This window comes from Frieseomelitta varia, unplaced genomic scaffold (assembly GCF_011392965.1).
Source record: "Frieseomelitta varia isolate USP_RPSP 00005682 unplaced genomic scaffold, Fvar_1.2 scaffold_131, whole genome shotgun sequence".
NCBI classification, from domain to species: domain Eukaryota; kingdom Metazoa; phylum Arthropoda; class Insecta; order Hymenoptera; family Apidae; genus Frieseomelitta; species Frieseomelitta varia.
Window position 1 is genome coordinate 273,285 of NW_025108984.1, and position 18,184 is coordinate 291,468.

Genomic DNA, 18,184 nt, shown 5'->3' on the forward strand with positions numbered 1-18,184 from the left:
GACTGGTCTTTGCGCGGTGATACCCTTTATGCGTGAGAAATAAAAAAAAGCGTGACGGAGATCGCCAATCTAGCTGGACGAAAATTATTCTGATAATCATTACATGAAATCGTTTTAATTCTTCGTTGTAGATTATTGAAGATAGCTTCAAACAGAGCCGAGCAAACGTAAATAATAAACAAGAAACAAGATACGCAGTGATTGTTGGATTGCTAATGGACATCATCATCGTGAAATCTTTTAAAACTTATGAATCATTGAAGAATGTCTGAAATAGAGTTGAGCAAAACGTGATTTGATTAATAATGAGATTATAATTAACATGAAATCACGCTGTTCAGTCAAAATTAGATTATTGAATGATATAATAATGTAGTAAATAACATAATAATCACTGATCAATGAACACAGTGAATACTCAAAGTTGTTATAATCAATGCTCATGTATATTGATTAATTTATTTCGGTTATTCTCTCTTTGTCAACTTCTGTGAGATTCAATTTAATTCAATTTATTCAAATATACGGGGAAGAAATTCTTTTTAGTTTTTATCCAGTTGCTTGTAAGTAATTTATTTTGGCATAATAAGTAATCCAAATCAAATCATGATTAATTTAAAAATCGTTAACTGTGAAATAATCATACTTTTAGTTACGCTTTATTCAGTATTTTATTTATACTATTATTTTTATTTATTAATTAATTAAAAATAATACTAGTATTAATACTATTAATTCTTTTGTAGTATTATTTTTTGAAATACTTTCATTTATATAATAAAAACGCTTTTATAAGTTAATAACAAATCTTTGTAAGTAATTTATTTTGGCACAATAAGTAATCAAATCATGATTAATTTAAAAAATCGTTAATTGTGAAATAATCATACTTTTATGCTTCATTCAGTATTTTATTTATACTATTATTTTTAATTATTAATGAATTAAAAATAATACTAGTATTAATACTGTTAATTCTTTTGTAGTATTATTTTTTGAAATACTTTCATTTATATAATAAAAACGCTTTTATAAGTTAATAACAAATACTTTGTACATCACAGGTAGTATTGTTAATTTGAAGAATTTGTAAATTTCCATTAAATCCTCTATTTTTGATATCTTTCAATTATGTTGGCTATTTTTCCATAAAGTTGCATTTTAAGATACAGTAAAATAATATTTGATTGTTTCATAATACATTTGTACGTACGAACAAACGTTTGCATAATAAAATTATACATAGTGCAAATTACGTCTTTAAAATTGATCATCGAGTGATTACTCAATAATTTACTGAAATAAAATCAAGATACTGCTGTAAACTAGGATGTTCCAAAGCTTAGTGTTGCCACAGTATGTAATAAATCTGTAAAGGCTGACAAATAAAAGTGAGACTGAAACATCACGTAACAAAAATTATATAAATACATACTTCACTAGAAAGTTATAAAAGAAGAAGTATAAAACGAAGCTTTGTGTACTCATGTGCACGTTTCAGAATGTCACTTCCTTTTTATCAGTGCAAAATCCAAGTGTCATTGACTTTACTGAAGATTGAATTTTATTCTGTCAAATTTCTTCAAACGCAGTTTTGATCCTTGTATCAATTTCCTGTAATTTTACATTGTAAATACTTAAAAAATTTTTGTAACATATACTTTAATAATATAATATATACTATAATATATATGTAAATATTTGTTATCAAAGATAATGAATATTTTTTCATAAATAGAAATCTGAAGATGTTAGGTCTGATGACCCAAGAGATCCTTTTCGACTAATCTATCGTTGAAATTGTTCTTATTGATTATGTCTCATATTTTTCATATTTACTTCTCTTGCTTTGCTAAGGCTTTGCATATTGGACATTTTACTTTTATTTTCGTAGAATCTGTCGGCAGAACACTAAATTTCGAAACATCCTGCACAGTTCACAGCAGGATATCGATTTTCAATAAATGTTTCGCTTCAAAACAAATGGCTAGCTACCTAATGATCAATTTATAAATATGTATTAAATAACAAAATTAAACAACCAAATCGTCCGAGAAAATTGTATAAATATTGTAATAATTGCTATGCTTAAAATGAGTAAAAATTTTATTTCATTTCTAATTTCGTCCAGCTAGGTTAGCGATCCGTTACGCTGTACGACAGACAGTTGTTTCATGTCGCTATATTTAATTGCCTTAAAATTACAGATACGATTTATATTAAAATAATTAACGTTACACCGCGCGCAATCTGTACGGATCGCATTTGGAATCTTTCAGAAAAATATCCCCTAGAAAAAGACAGTTTTTTTTTTTTTCTCTTCTCACTCACGCGTACTCACATTCGTTAGATTATCTTCTCTTGCCGTTCTTACCATTCAAATTAATCCTCGAACGATTTCATAAGCCCTGGTACTAACGATACCGAAAATACTTTTTTTCCTTCCCCCTTTGTCTTCCATTTGCAATTACGACGTTATGTTCCGTTCTACAGAGTGTCTCGTGTTTAACCGTCGAAACTTTCGAGAGGACCGATAAACTGAGAAAAAAATCTCCTTCAGAGACCTGCTCGTTTCTGCTCGAATTTGAAAGAAAGTCGCTAGAAAGAGAAAACGAAATGGTTTTAATTTTTCTTATTTATTCGCCAAGTTTGTACCAAATCGTACCAAACTTAGAACGACATTTTCTCAGTTTTAAGTATATTTAAACGAAACAAAATAGACAGGACAAATAATAAATTTATTACTTCTCTAGTAATTTCTATCCAGCGACATCGTATCGGCGAGTTATTGTAAAAAGAAAGCGACGAATTATTGTAAACGGTTTGGTCACTCGTTATGGTCCGCAATCAGTTGCCAGCGCAAGTGGTTAATGTAATCTTCATTAAACAGATGATATATATATATATATAGAATTATATAAATATAAATATAAATATATATATATATATAGAAGATGAGAAAATAGGTGATAATATCAATGAACAAATAAGTGGGGAACCTTTTCGTTTCTTTTCTTTCGTGACTTTCTCCGAAATGGAGCAAAAACGAGCAAATCTTTGAAATACATTTTTTTCATAGTTTATTCGTCACTTGTTTCCGAAGTTTCGACTTCGGTTGACCGAATTTAAAATTCGGTACACCTTGTATATTGAAAAATATCAGTGCGCTGTGTGCGACTATATGCAAACGAATTTTTATTTATTATCATCGATAAACGTAGACAATGCTTTCAGAAAGCTCCCGTACGTTTAGAAAAGAACAATCGATATTTCAAATTCTTATTAACATCGCGAAACTTGAAACGTCGATAATTTTTCACTGAATGTACGAAAGCTTTCTGGACAATTGGTTGAACTTAACTTTTGTAAATAAATTAATCGATAATTGAACTTTTTTCAAATTCGCATGATTTACCAATGAACAGAAAATTAAATCTGATTTCGCGCGTTCATTGAAGCCTGTCGTCGTTCCGTGTGGATGAACAATTGAATCAGTAATTATCAAACTATAGTAGAACTTCGTTTACATGAATTTCATTCATTTGAGTCAACAACAAACTAAATCAACATGATAAATAAATATTATTAACATTTTAACAGTATTTTAATATTAAAATAATTATAATAATATTAAAATATTTTTAAATATTAAATTTAAAAATATTTTAATATCAGTATAATATTTAAATATTTAATTTTTATTGTAATATTATAATATTTGAATATTTAATATTTATTTTAATATTAAAATAATATTAGAATAATATTAGAATATTTTTAAATATTATAATTATTATTAATATTAAAATAATATTAGAATATTTTTAAATATTTTAATATTAAAATAATATTAGAATATTTTTAAATATTTTAATATTAAAATAATATTAGAATATTAGAATATTTTTACATATTTTAAAATTAAAATAATATTAGAATAATATTAGAATATTTTTAAATATTTTAATATTAAAATATTTTTACATATTTTAAAATTAAAATAATATTAGAATAATATTAGAATATTTTTAAATATTTTAATATTAAAATAATATTAGAATATTTTTAAATATTTTTAAATATTTTAATATTAAAATAATATTAGAATATTTTTAAATATTTTAATACTAGAAATATTATATTGTATAAACTATTTACCTCCTGATAAATTCGTATAAACGAAGTTTCACTGTATGCACATATGTACACAATGTACATAAACATGTACGTACGTATTAAAAAATTTACAAGATGATCGTCTAGGATGTAATGCATTAAAAAACGTTGATCTTTAAACGAGAAACTTTAGAACTGTCGCGATTATTTATTTCCGTACGTATCGAGAGTGAAAAAAAATTTTGGGCATGTAACTTTAACGTAACAGCCCTTGTTATGATAACACGTGTGCGACACGATTTTTGCAAGACTGAAATCCATAATACTGAAATGTAACAGCAACATTATCATTCAGCTACTGGTAAATGGTAATTAGAAGTTTTCAATCGAGGACTACTCTAATTTCGCGATACTGGTTTCTAGAATTTAAGTTCTCTCGCTTCGAATGGTTCTTCGTCGTTTCTCGCGATTCTCGGTGGAAACGCATGATCGAATGCCAACAATTATGGGGGGGGGGGGGGGTCAATGATTTGTTTACTTTCGAAGCAGGATCTGGATTTCGTTGCAATTTCAAATTGATATTGGATGAATCGTTCGAGTGCTTCGATTTGTAAATGACATGTAAAAAGAGATGGCTGCACTTTAGAAAGCTCGTCTGTGTTCCAATTGTTGCTGAAATTTTGGAAATAAATAAATAGATAAATAATAATTCCCACGCTAGTGTAAATAATCGTAATTCCAAATAATTATTAAAATATCTGTAATAATTATCAATTATTATTATAATTATTATATCTGCAATTATAGATATTTTAATAATAATTTTTGTATACTTATTAAAATACCTATAATAATTATTAATTATTATTACAATTATTATATCTATAATATATTAATAATTATTATATCTATAATTATAGATATAATAATTATAATAATTAATCATTATTATAAATATTTTAATAATTATACAATAATTATTAAAATATCTATAATTACAGATATAAGAATTATAATAATAATAATTGATATTATAGATATTTTAATAATTATACAATAATTTATCTAAAAATAAATCAACTTTTTTAATTTCAGCCAAACAAGTTCAGTAAAAAAACTTTTCCCAGAATTTTAGGTGTTATCTTTTAAATCCCTGAAAATCCTTCTCGCAGGCATTGTTTTCATGCAGATTGAACGTATTTTCAAAGTTTCAGCCAAAAATGGAACACAAACGTTTTCGCAAGCACGGCCAAAAGAAGTTACCGACTTTACCGATTGATGCTATTTAAAAAATTTTTAAACAACACCGCGCATTATTCGAATTGATGAAACATCGAATAGGAACGTATTTCCTAAAATATTATTACATCCCAAGATTAAATCGGATTGAATCTTGAAGATATTCCCTCGTCGATAAATATTGGCAGCTTTCGATTCAGTACTTTCGATTCCTGCTCCCCTTCGATCGAAAATAATGACTTCGATTTGATTCGTGGCTCTATTCGTGAATCTAATTTCAAAATTTGTTTCAACCTTCGAGTAGAAACTGATTTCCGTTTGATTGAAATTCGTGTAATAAATTCTCGATTATCGATTGGTCCTTGGTTTTTATCTTTCTTCGTACGGCAGATGGCGGGAGAATACTGATGACTAGTTTCAGAGAAAATAGAATACCCAGTAGATGGCATTGAACAGCATAAAACTTACTGGAAATATGATTCTCGAATATTTATCGATGATATTCACGTCTTTGATCTTGGGCATCGATACGCGCAAAACAGATGCTCCTCTTCGTATTGCGTGTAATACCTGTAACCATAATATTTTCATCTTCGTTGTTCTTGCTTAGTTCATTTTTTACGAAATTTTATTTGTTTTCTATTAGTTGGTTAGTCAGTTAACCTTAAGGAAAATATTTAATTAAAATAAAAATTATTCCTTTGAAAATCTAATGTACTGTTAATAGTATATAGTATGGAAAAGAAATAATGTCAACGAAAATGTTTACTAATTATTGTCTTAAAAAATTTGAACGTATATTAAGGCAAATATTAATTTAGTATAATATTAGAAAAATTATATTATTGATTAAACTCTATAATATAACTCAATAATATAAGTTTTTAATAAATGTTTAATAGTGTTTCACAATAATAATTTCCAACAATTTTAACTTACAAAAAATAATCTGATTAAGTAATTCAATTTACATAAAAAAAAAATATATATTTTTTCTTCAAACTTTTGTCTTCGACGAAATCAAATTTGAAAACAACGGTCGTTATAACGTTGAAATTCGACTTTAATTTAAAAAAAAAAAATTGTGTAATTGTAAAATATTAATAATTTCTTATTAATCTTACCTTAGGCTTATGTTGCTTGGGTCCTCTATATCTAAGACCAGTGTTCCTCCCATATGTATTGTAGGCCGCGACTCTAGAAATTCGAAAGCTCGGAGGAAACTTGGCCGGATCGTGTTCTCTTCCGGTTCCAGGCGTTGAACTGCTGCTAACCAGGCCTGATCTGTTCCTTATACTCGGCAAAGGTGACATCCTGAGATCTTGAAGCTCTATTATGTCCGCCTCTGTCGAACCAGGAAAAGGAGAACTCGCTTTGCTTCCTGTAAAATTACTATTTTCTCTTACGAGATGATATCCACGGAGATGTCCATTTCTCTTTTTCCTTTCGTTTAATTCAAAATCAAAATACGACAAGACTTTTATTTTGCAGGTTAGAACAAACGTTGTTTTATTTTTCGTTTATTTTTCTTTCCGATAAATAAACAAGTGAGTATGAAGTTATGTCCAAAATTATCATTAATACCAAATTTGGCAAAAATTAAAATTTTTTTTCATCTATATGATTTTTTAATTTTATTTCTTTGTCATGAAAGTTGCATAAGACTGCTTGATATTTTGGTATTAAATATAATATTCTCATAAAAGTATTTTATAAAATCTTGAATTGATATCTATATATGTATGATGCACGACACAATATTTTCTTTTAGACATTTTATATATTTTTGTAGACTGTGTGCATTCTATTCTAAAAATTTGTAGTTTAATAATGACGACCTTGTAAATATTATAATATTATAATTTGTTATAACATAAATATAAATTATATAAATAAATAAATAATAATAAATATACCTATAATGATATATACTAATACATAATATACAAAATAATATATAAATTCATTTATATTAAATTTATTACAATAAGTTATTAATTTTATATATATAATATTATTATTAATATAATATCTTATAAGTATATTATATTCTTTAATTTGGACAATGTGAGTCCCAATGAAACGAATAGAGAACTACCTCAAATATATTAATAAATCGTTTTAAATTATGAAGAGATATATCCAAAAACTCGAAACCCCAAGAAAATTTCTTTGAATTTAATTAACTCGAAATTAAATAACAAAGTCTTACCTGATTTCGACGAGATCACTTTTTTGTCGTCACCGTCTTTCTTTTTCGTCTTCTTCTTAGCCCTGGCGCCCCAGTAAGTATAATTAACCGCTGCGTACTCCAGCAAAGCGGCGAACACGAAAACGAAACACATTACTAGGTAAATGTCGATAGCTTTCACGTAGCTGATACGTGGCAGTGAACTACGTACACCTGTCGAAATTGTGGTCATTGTAAGGACTGTCGTTATACCTACAAAAGGAGAAAAAGACCGTCGTTATATATATATTTGTACTGATTCAGTGATTTACATAAATTTTTCTGTATTGAAACTATCGTGTACAAGTATTTGGACACTTCTAAATTATTGCAGAATAAAATACAATTCAAACGAATCTCTTCAATTTAATCTCAACATATATAGTTAATGAGCAACAGATGAAGAAGAAGTAATAAGAATAAATGAATATACATAATTAAGTAGGAGTGACATTAAATCTGTTGAAATTTTAGAACGATTGAAATATGCACAGAAATTTGTACAGACTTTATGAAATATTAGCTATTTATTAAAAATGAATGAAACTTGAAAATGCAAAGAATTAACAAATAGCAAAACAAAATATAATAAATATAGTACAATCTTCTAAAAATATAATCTTCTAATGAAATTGCACTCAATGTTCAATTATTTATGCATGGTAGTGTATTTGTTGTATATAGTCTCACTTAATATTACTATTACTATTTTGATTTACATAATTATCATTATCTGCAGTGAGGAAAAATCATAAAAGAAGACATGCATTTTAGATTGAAAAAAAAAGTAAAAATAAATGTCTTATAGTTAATACAGATTACTTTGGGAGAGACGTTTTTTAGACTAAAAGAAAAAGTGAAAATAAATGTCTTATAATTAATACAGATTATTTTGAAGGAAACAACATTGGTATTAAAAAAAAAACATTATTGCATCAAATCTATAATCCATTACTATGTTGTTTACAAAAAATAATACCACTTTTTCTCTTTCAATTTTGCTTTGCTCCGCCAATAAATGAAAATGTGAACACCTTGTATAGTGATTGACAAGTAAGGGAACAAGTTCATATCTTTACCGAGAGCTACTCTAGCACTGGTTGCTTCGTGATTTATCCAAAAACTGACCCAACTCAGCATCACGATCAAGATGCTGGGCAAATATGTCTGGAAAACGAAGTATCCGATGTTTCTTTGAAGTTTGAAGCTTAACGATAATCTTTGGTATATACCGGTGGCCAGTTTCTCTTTACGATCGTTCGTTTCGTAACCGATTATCGTGAATTGTGGTAGTTCCGCTTCTTCCACGCCACGAACCGGTGTTTCTTTCCAATACATTACCACGTCCAACACTGTGTATCCGTCTAGCAAAAAATACTTTCAATTTATAAGATAATTCATTAGTCACAAATTGTCATATAACAATTAACAATTGTTGACACGAGTCACGTTAGATGTATCAGATTGTGTAATAAGTTCGTTCGTACCATCAATGATGGAATTAACATTTTTTATACATGAATTAGGTAAGCCTTTTTATCAAAAAATTGTACGTGTTTAACCTCTTGCGCTAGTAACTGGTTCGCAGACCATAACAAGAGACCAAACCGTATACATTAATTCGTCTTCTTTTTGAATTCATCGGTATATCACTGAATAGAAATTACTAAGTAATGAATTTATTGTTTGTTTTGCCTGGATTATATTTAAATATACTTAAAACTGAGAAAATATTGCAGTTTTCAACGTGTGGCAATGTCATTCCAGCGAAAAGAGGTTAATTTGTTATATTTCCACGTTCTTTGAATTATATGATTATTACTTGTAAAGAACATTTTTCTTTCTGAAATGTTGAAATGTTGAATATTCCAATGTTTAAATAGTGCAGTCAAAACATAAATCGTTCATCAATTATAAGTCCAATATTTTTTGTAATAAATGATCTTTTAAATATTTTAAATATTGTTTGTTATATTATATTTTCAATTTCGTTTTAATTCATTTTCTTTTTATTTATACTTGTAAGCAACATTTATCCACACCATATGTTCCTTTATTTAATGTGTAATGAATTATCTATTGTTCATTAGATTTTTTGTTATACATAGTTTTAATATTAAAAATGTAACACTAAAGGCGAACGAATTTATTATAACAACCTAATATAAATAAACTACGGGTCTTTATGCAGTTTCAATTATCAAAGAAATATAGTTGAAACAAAATATTTATTTCCAGTATCAAATTTTGCAACGAGCACTCTACTTTTGATATAATTTTACATCCTGAAATTTCCCATTTAATGCATGAAAATCCGTAGTCTAGTTATGAATTAAATTGCATATCAAAACTATTTTTTCATTCGATTTTGGGATTGAATATATATTCCTTTTGTCAGACAAGGTATACTTCCAATTTATAAAATAAAAAATTGAATTTATAAAATGGGTCATTAAAATATTCGAATGAAGAATAAAGTAAATATTGTTTCTTTCTCAGAATTCAATGCATTAATTCTGAACTAATTACATATCAAAACTACATATATTAATCATTTTTTGTAGACAGTATTGAGCTACACCAATTAGTGGATAAGAAGACATACTATTACGCTTGAAAAACTAAAAGTCACATCTCGATAAAGAAAGCAAAATAACAACAAAACGATTCTTCTGGTAAACCATGCAACTTTTGTTTGAAACACGTTTTCGTATTTTTAACAAGGAAAATAATGTAACAATATATGAAGAAGTAATATAAATATAAATAATAAATATATAAATTCAGCCATTAAAAAAATGTTGATTCCTTAAATATCGAAACAAATCGAAAGTTCTCTCAATTCTTGCTAAAGTAAAACGAAATTCAACATATAGAAATATTAAAGTGAAAAAACAGAAGATGTTTAGAATACAACGAACTGCACGAGCTTTCATTTGTATGTTTTTCGAAAAATCATTAGAAATCTCTAAAAACTGTTTTGCATCTACAAAATTTCTACCAGAAATCATAAATTTGTTATAAATTTTGACTGACACTTTGGTAGTTCTAGCGTTAATACCATAAAAGTGTCTTTCATTTTACTGTACTCGGAGAAGAGAAAAGCGAAAGGAATCGATAGAAAGAAAAAAAAAAAGAAGAAAAAAAGAGAAAACAGCTACGATAGGTAAAACATCGATCGTACAGCTTTCGATCTCTACGGTGCAGTTCTGCGAATCGAGCGGATAGTAGTGCAGATCCATCATGCAGGCCAGGGTCGTCGTGAATCTCATGCCATAAGTGACAGATCCGTCTCCGGACAGCCGAACGAGTTTATTACGCTCGGTCACTTCGTGTAAGAAACTGCGAACAAACCGAAAACCAACATTTTCTTTCTTTAACAGCATCTCTTCTACTCTCGTACATTTTCCAGTTAGAAAATAAAATATTAAAAGGACGAATGACGAAGAAAGCATTTGAAACAGGTTGTCTGACTAATTCCTTTGTTTTTGACGATAATAATAAAAAATAATAACTAGACTAAGTTTCTTTAGCTCCAAGAGAAAATCTCATGTGGATAGATTTTTTTCATAAATAGAAATATGGAGGAGATATATTATTTGTAGGTTATGTTATGAGGAGTATTAATGTATCACTTTACGTACGTTATGATTCCTATATTATAAGATTATAATATATTATATTATAATAAATTATAATTATATATATATATATATATTTATATTACAAAATTACATAAAAATCGAATTAAATTTGATACTTTCAAAACATATTTAAAAAAGAATTATATATAAATAATTATTTTATATAAATAATTAATTATTATATATAAATAATAATTTTAATATATAAATTATATTAATATTATCATACATTGTAATTATATTAAATTATATAAATATAATTAATATTTATATAATTTAATATTAATTTAATATTTTTAATATTAAAAATTTAATATTAATGTTAATTCTTCTTTCACGGAAAAGACAGATTTTAAAAAATTATGTTCTGACGTACCTGTTCTTATCGTTGGCGAAAAATGTGTCTGGGACCCAAATCTTTTCCGCGAAATCTCCGCTAAGTGTGAGAACCTCCTCTTCTTGAGAAAACGCCAGTCTTTCGTCCTTCCAATACTGATTCAGATACATTGTTATGGTATAGTCCTGTGAACGTTAACATTATTTTAATAATATTCATCGTATCACACGATTATTGTAAATGTATCTAATAATTAGGTTGTAGAAGAATTATATTTAATCAAACGCTGTAATTCCCCTCTAAATCTCTTCCTCTCAGTCTTAGTTATTATAATATGTATATAATTTAACAAATTTGTTTGTTGTTTTACAAATTACAAATTTGTAACAGCTTTGCAAAAAACAAATTTCTATTTAGGTTTCATTTTTTTAATTGTATTCACAAAAATATGAAAATACATAAAATACACAAAATACATATGTATATTTATAAAAATATGAAAATACATAATCTAGTTACAAGTAGGATACATAATTAGTTATGAATAGGCTGTGGATTTCTACACATTTATAAGAAACTTTAGATTGCGGAATTCCAAGTAAAAAAAAAAAAAGAAAATACACAAATTTGAAAAATATCAAAAAACAATTATTTAATTTGAAATAATCATATAATTTTAAATAGCTTTTCATATAATTTGAAAAAAATTATTTGCTAACAATAAGTAAAATAATTTTGTGTCAAAGTTACGTTATTTTTTTTTAATTACACGAAGTTTCATAATCATCCACAGTCTGGTCACGAGCCTGATTACGTAGATGTACTCACCATGTTTACTTCCGAGATTGCATCGAAACTCGCGATGGTAAGATCCATGCCAACCAAAAGGGGTTCCCCTGAGAAGATAAACGTATAAAATATTGTAAAAGAGGAAGAAAAAGGAATAAGAAAAAGAAAAGAAATTCGTGTGTCTAATAGGTCGAGTAATCAGTGGTGGATTAAGGAAATTACTTAGCATCGTGAAGCGGATTAATTAAAATTCTGGCGTGATCAGTGGCCTGTAAAAAATTCGCCCAATAAATTTTCTTGACATCGATTTTAGTTCATCAATGTTTCAGATAAGTCGTTTTAAAGCAAGTAACACTAAGTGTTGATTAAAAAAAAAAAAGAAAAGAAAGACTAAATCGGTTAGAATGTGCGCTTAACAATGCAAATCTGGGGATAAATTTTATTTATTTAAAATTATTAATTTTTATTTATTTATTTATTTAAAAAGAATAGATATTTTTTAGTTATTCTGCTTATTTTAAATTTATGAATTATCTAATACAATATACATATATACATAATACATGTTGTTCGTTTTTTTAATCAATAAAAATATTACAGATAAATATAATTATATTTAATTATTATAGATATTATATTTAATATCTATAACATTATTTTAATTATTATAGATAAATATTTAGATATTTATTATATTTAATTATTATAGATATTATATTTAATATCTATAACATTATTTTAATTATTATAGATAAATATTTAGATATTTATTATATTTAATTATTATAGATATTATATTTAATATCTATAACATTATTTTAATTATTATAGATAAATATTTAGATATTTATTATATTTAATTATTATAGATAAATATAAATATTTAATATCTATAATATTATATTTAATTATTAATAGATAAATATTATAGATAAATATAATTATATTTGTAAGTAAAAAATAATTATATCTAAAAGTATTACAGATAAATATTAATAAAGAAAAAGAAGAGAGAAACAAATGTCCACTAAGTTAAAGAATGTGCATTCACGATAAAATAAATTTGAAAATAAATTTTATTTTGAAAAAATATTTTTTAATCGTTGTATTTATTTTTGTAGATTTACAAATTATCCAGTACAACGTGATATATGTTGTTTATTGCTTGTTTTTTTGGATCAATGAAAGTATTGATTTAAAGAAAAATCAATGGAGACGAAGCAATTTATTTAAATTTACTTAACAACGTGTAATTTGATGAAGTAAATTTAAGAATAAATTTTATATTGAAAATATTCTTTAATCGTTCTATTTATTCTCTGTTAATTTGCAAATTATTCAACGTAATTATAATATGTATGATATTGATATTTAATATATTTAATATTGATATTGATATATATGTAATATGCAAATTATTCAATGCAATTATGATATATATGTTTATTTATGTCACTTATTTATATTGTTCAACTTTTTTAAAAACAATTAAATATTTTAATAACAATACTAATCTTATTAATAGATATAATAAATATAAATATGATAAAAATTTATTAAATTTAATTATTTCATATAAAAAATTTCATTTTAATATATATCTAAATAATAATGGTAATATTGAATAATATAGAATTAATATTCATAATTTAAAAATAATATATAATTTTCTAAAATTTGATTTTATTAATAAATGAATAATAAAATATATAACAATTGAATATAAAATAGAAAATAATAAAAATTGTTTCATATTTAATAAATATATAAAAATTATCATATTATATTGTGATTTCATGTTTAGGTGACAAATCGAACGCAATAGTTCTCTAGATAATATAATTTGATGAAAGAACTGTGATATACGATAGAACTCTGTTTACACCAAATTTTGGCCAATGCCAAATAAATGAACGAATTGGGTCTAATTAACAGAGACATAATTTATTATATATGCAGAAAGAACAGCTATACTAATTTCTAAAAATGACAGACACATTGTTTAAAATTATTTTAAACGAACTGAACAAACAAAATGAAAATTATATATATTTACCGCCGAAATTTGGTCTCAATCGAATGTCGTAACCATCGAGGATCCGCGATATAGTTTGCGTCACATTTTCTAATCTGTCAGATAATCCTGTATTGTCAAGACTGGCCCTGAAATTAACAAATTGTTTGGATAGAAATGAAATAGATTCTCCATAATAAAAGACGCTGAAGACGTGTTCATGTTTTTACAAATGTACTTTAAGGTCGAGTTGTACTGTCAATATAAGAATTCAAAATCTTTAAACTAAATATTAGATTAATATGTTACACCAAAGTTAATAAATCTTTCATTGAAAATTATGTGCAACATTCGTAGATTTATTTCAATGTTATCAAGTTCATTAAAATACATTTTTAAAAAATTATTAGAAGCTACTTGATCCTGCATTTTGTCGAATTATATTTTTATATTAAAAAAAAAATGATAATTTTAAGTAAGATCTAGCAATATAAAATTATTAATAAAAATCTCTATACTACTAAACGTAAGATAACTATATCGAAGCCAATGAACTTTTAACTAACATTTTTTTGTAATACAATTTGCAGATTTATTTCAATGCTATTGTTTGCCAAGTATAAAATTCGTTTGATATAATATAAAATTCATTTTGAAAAAGTCATCAAACTATCTTAATCCTTCCTGCTTTATTCTTATCTTATCTATTTTTCTTTGTTATTTTACATTCAAAGAAGGCGATGACGGATTGAGAAATTCGTACAAAATTCATTTCATTCAATTCTCAATTTTAATAGAATTAATCGCTACCAAGCAATCAGGTGAATCATTTGCAGCAAGAGGAAGATGTGCTGCAGCCACATCCTGTGATGTATCCTCCAAAATTACGTCAGCAGGTAGAAGAGGACGTCATCTCGATAGGTCCTTGCACCTCGACATCGAGCTGCCAGAAACTGCAATCAGAACTTCCATTCCCGTCCTTGACCCTTATTACATATCTTGTTAATCATCTAATCGTTTATCTCGTCCAACATACACTCACACAAACACACACATATATATACTACATAAAATACTTTACTTAAAATAAAAGTGACGATACAAAGATTTAACCGTGATCAAAATTAAATAAGAAATACGTAATTAAATAAAAGAAATCTCCATAATAAAGCATAACAGCATGATTAACAAATAAAGCATAAATTAAATAAAAGAAATCTCCAATAAAGCATAAAGTATAAATTGTGCAGTATCGTCGAAGATAATTTCGTTCGAAACAAAAAAAAAAAAAAAAGAAAACAGAATCGTGGAGAAACTATACAACAGACAGGTCAGCTATACTCACGCAAGTACAGCTTATTCGGAGAATGTTCTTCATCGTGATAGTGGAACGTCGTGACTTTTTAGTTTCTACCTCGGTGGACAACGATTCGTCTGATTTGCGTGTTTTTCGTTAAGATTGCAATCGATAATTTTATACATTTACAAAGCGTCATACACACGTTGACCCAATACTTCATATTTGTTGCTAATACGATACTTTCATACCCTTTCAGCACGCCGTTCCTTCTTCAAAAAAAGGCATGGAACTTCGTCCATCGACGTAAATTCGAAAGTGTTGGAAGAACGTTCTCCGAGAGATTTGGAAGAATTGTTTTCGAGAGAGTGGTGTTACTCGTTTCGTGGAGCGGGTTGAACAACGTGGACGGAGAGACCGTCGACAGGATCCGCGGGCATCGTCAAGGGAGATGAGCTTGTCTCGAGCCAGGAGTCAATGCCTCTCTCGCTGTTTCCTGGCACAGCCGCCCTCGAAAGGGCACGATTTTTTTTTCACCACCGAACAGACAGCTTCGTTCACGAGCACTATCCAAGCTCGACGCCGTTTTCGACGATATTTCCCGGCGCCTCGGATGCTGCGCGCCACTCACCTCCTCCGCACAACCATCCCCCTTTTCTTACCCCCTCCTCCAGCCCCTCGTATCTCTCGCTATCACCCACTACTAACCTCCTTTCGGATCCTCTGTTGGGATATCTCTTTCTCTCTCTCTCTCTCTCTTTTTATTTTTTTTCTTATACTTCCCCTCTCACACTCGAGTGTATTAATTTAACCTCTCGCGTTGTGAAAATTGCAATATTTTCTCAGTTTTAAAGTATATTTAAGTGTAACCCGGGCAAAACAAACAATAAATTTATTACTTCTAATTTCTATCCAGTGATATTCATTATCGGCGAGGTCAAAAAGAAAAGCGACGAATTCATTTGCAGTATATACGGTTCGGTCGTTCGTTATGGTCCGCAATCAGTTGCCAGCGCGAGTGGTTAACCTCTTGCGCTGGAATGACGTGCCGCGCACGTCGAGAGCTTTTCGTTCCAAAATTGCAGTATTCTCTCAGTGTTTTCAAAGTGTATTTAAGTGAAACAAACACAGGCAAAGCAAATAATAAATTCGTTGCTCCTCATAATTTCTATACGGCGACGTCGTTCGTACCGACGAAAGTTCAGAAAGAAAAGCGACGAAATTATCGTGTACGGTTCGGTCGCTCGTTATGGTCCGCAATCAGTTGCCAGCGCGAGTGGTTAATAAAACTATTCGAACCGAACCGGATACCGAGCACGAGCGTGGACTATCGTGGATTATGTGCGTGCGCGTACACGATCCTTCAATTTCTCCCTTCGCGATCTTTCAACGTCATTTGTCATCTTGCAAATATATATATCCCCCCCCCCCTTTGATTTTTGTCAGTCAACGTATAACCTCCTCCCCTTGCTTCACCTGTTTTCGTTCATCCCTTCTTTATCGAATTTGCTCAACCTCTTTTTCTCTCCTTGTCATTCTCACCCCTTCCAATCTACTCTCTCTCTCTCTCTAACGTTCCCCTTTCGTATCGGTGTTTCACACTTGCACTGTCAGACTTCTTCGCAAAGTCGACTCTCCTCTCTCACCTATTTATCTTTCGGTTCTCTTTACACGCCGATAACACCAGCCTCTTCCGTATCTCTGGGTACTTGGCATTCCTCGGGGTCCCGAGGCGGTCCGGAGGTTGGCGCAAAATGAACCACGCATGTGCAGCCCCGTTTCACCGCGACCTACTGACACAGAGAGTGATTCTCCGCGTCTCTCCAACCCTCTCGCCCCCCCCTCCCCCCGCCCCTCTCCCCCCACCCCGCCACCCGTCTCGTCGTCCTTCTTTTTTTTTTGATTTCGACGTCAGGATCGAAGCGGAGCCACTCTTCTTCGGATGCCACCGCAAAACACACACCGGCATCGAGAGTCGTTCACCTTACCGGATTACCGTTCCCATCGATCTTCCCCCTACTCCAGGAACACGTACACTTTTGTTCTCCGGAATATCGAAACAAGTGGTTCCGCGATAACCTATCTCCTATCTTCGCGCTTTTCGTGGTTCTTTCTTTCTTTTCTTCTTCTTTGTAGAGCGCGAATTCTTTATTTTTTCTTTCTTCCTTTTTTTTTTTTTTTTCTTTTTATTATCCAGCACTTGTGTAACATCGATTTACTTTCAAGGTGATGATCAACTTTTTAACATTTCTTGTAAAATATATAAGTACAAGTTGAACTTTTCTTTGTTCCTTGTGCTTCAATTTTTTTCACATTGTTTTTTTGTCGATGATTCTAGCGTTAATATTATACTGAATTTGCTTTAATAATAAAACTAATATGTAGATTTGTTATTTATCTGATATTATATTACAATACAATGTTATATTATTATATTATATTACAATATTATATTATAATACAATATATTACGTTAATTATAATAATATTATATTAATTACCTGACTAAAATCTAATT

At 28.3% G+C, this 18,184-nt stretch overlaps 1 protein-coding gene across 4 annotated transcripts; it reads right to left on the reverse strand.

Annotated features, from left to right (window-relative positions):
- Positions 1-5,642: 5,642 nt before the first annotated feature.
- Positions 5,643-17,410, reverse strand: LOC122529487 (gamma-aminobutyric acid receptor subunit beta-like). Of its 4 annotated transcripts, none has more exons than XM_043655687.1 (10): positions 17,313-17,410; positions 15,180-15,322; positions 14,412-14,518; positions 12,395-12,462; positions 11,606-11,751; positions 10,770-10,927; positions 8,665-8,949; positions 7,568-7,798; positions 6,480-6,736; positions 5,643-5,925 (listed from the first exon to the last, which is right to left on the reverse strand). In XM_043655687.1, exons 2-10 carry the CDS (start codon positions 15,230-15,232, stop codon positions 5,773-5,775), a joined length of 1,458 nt encoding a protein of 485 aa, XP_043511622.1. In that variant the 5' UTR covers positions 15,233-15,322; positions 17,313-17,410; the 3' UTR covers positions 5,643-5,772. The 4 variants fall into 4 exon arrangements, with proteins under 4 accessions (XP_043511622.1, XP_043511630.1, XP_043511606.1 ...); XM_043655695.1 differs by lacking the exon at positions 17,313-17,410 and adding an exon at positions 16,045-16,498 and having other exon boundaries at positions 6,480-6,700; XM_043655671.1 differs by lacking the exon at positions 17,313-17,410 and adding an exon at positions 16,045-16,498.
- Positions 17,411-18,184: the final 774 nt, after the last annotated feature.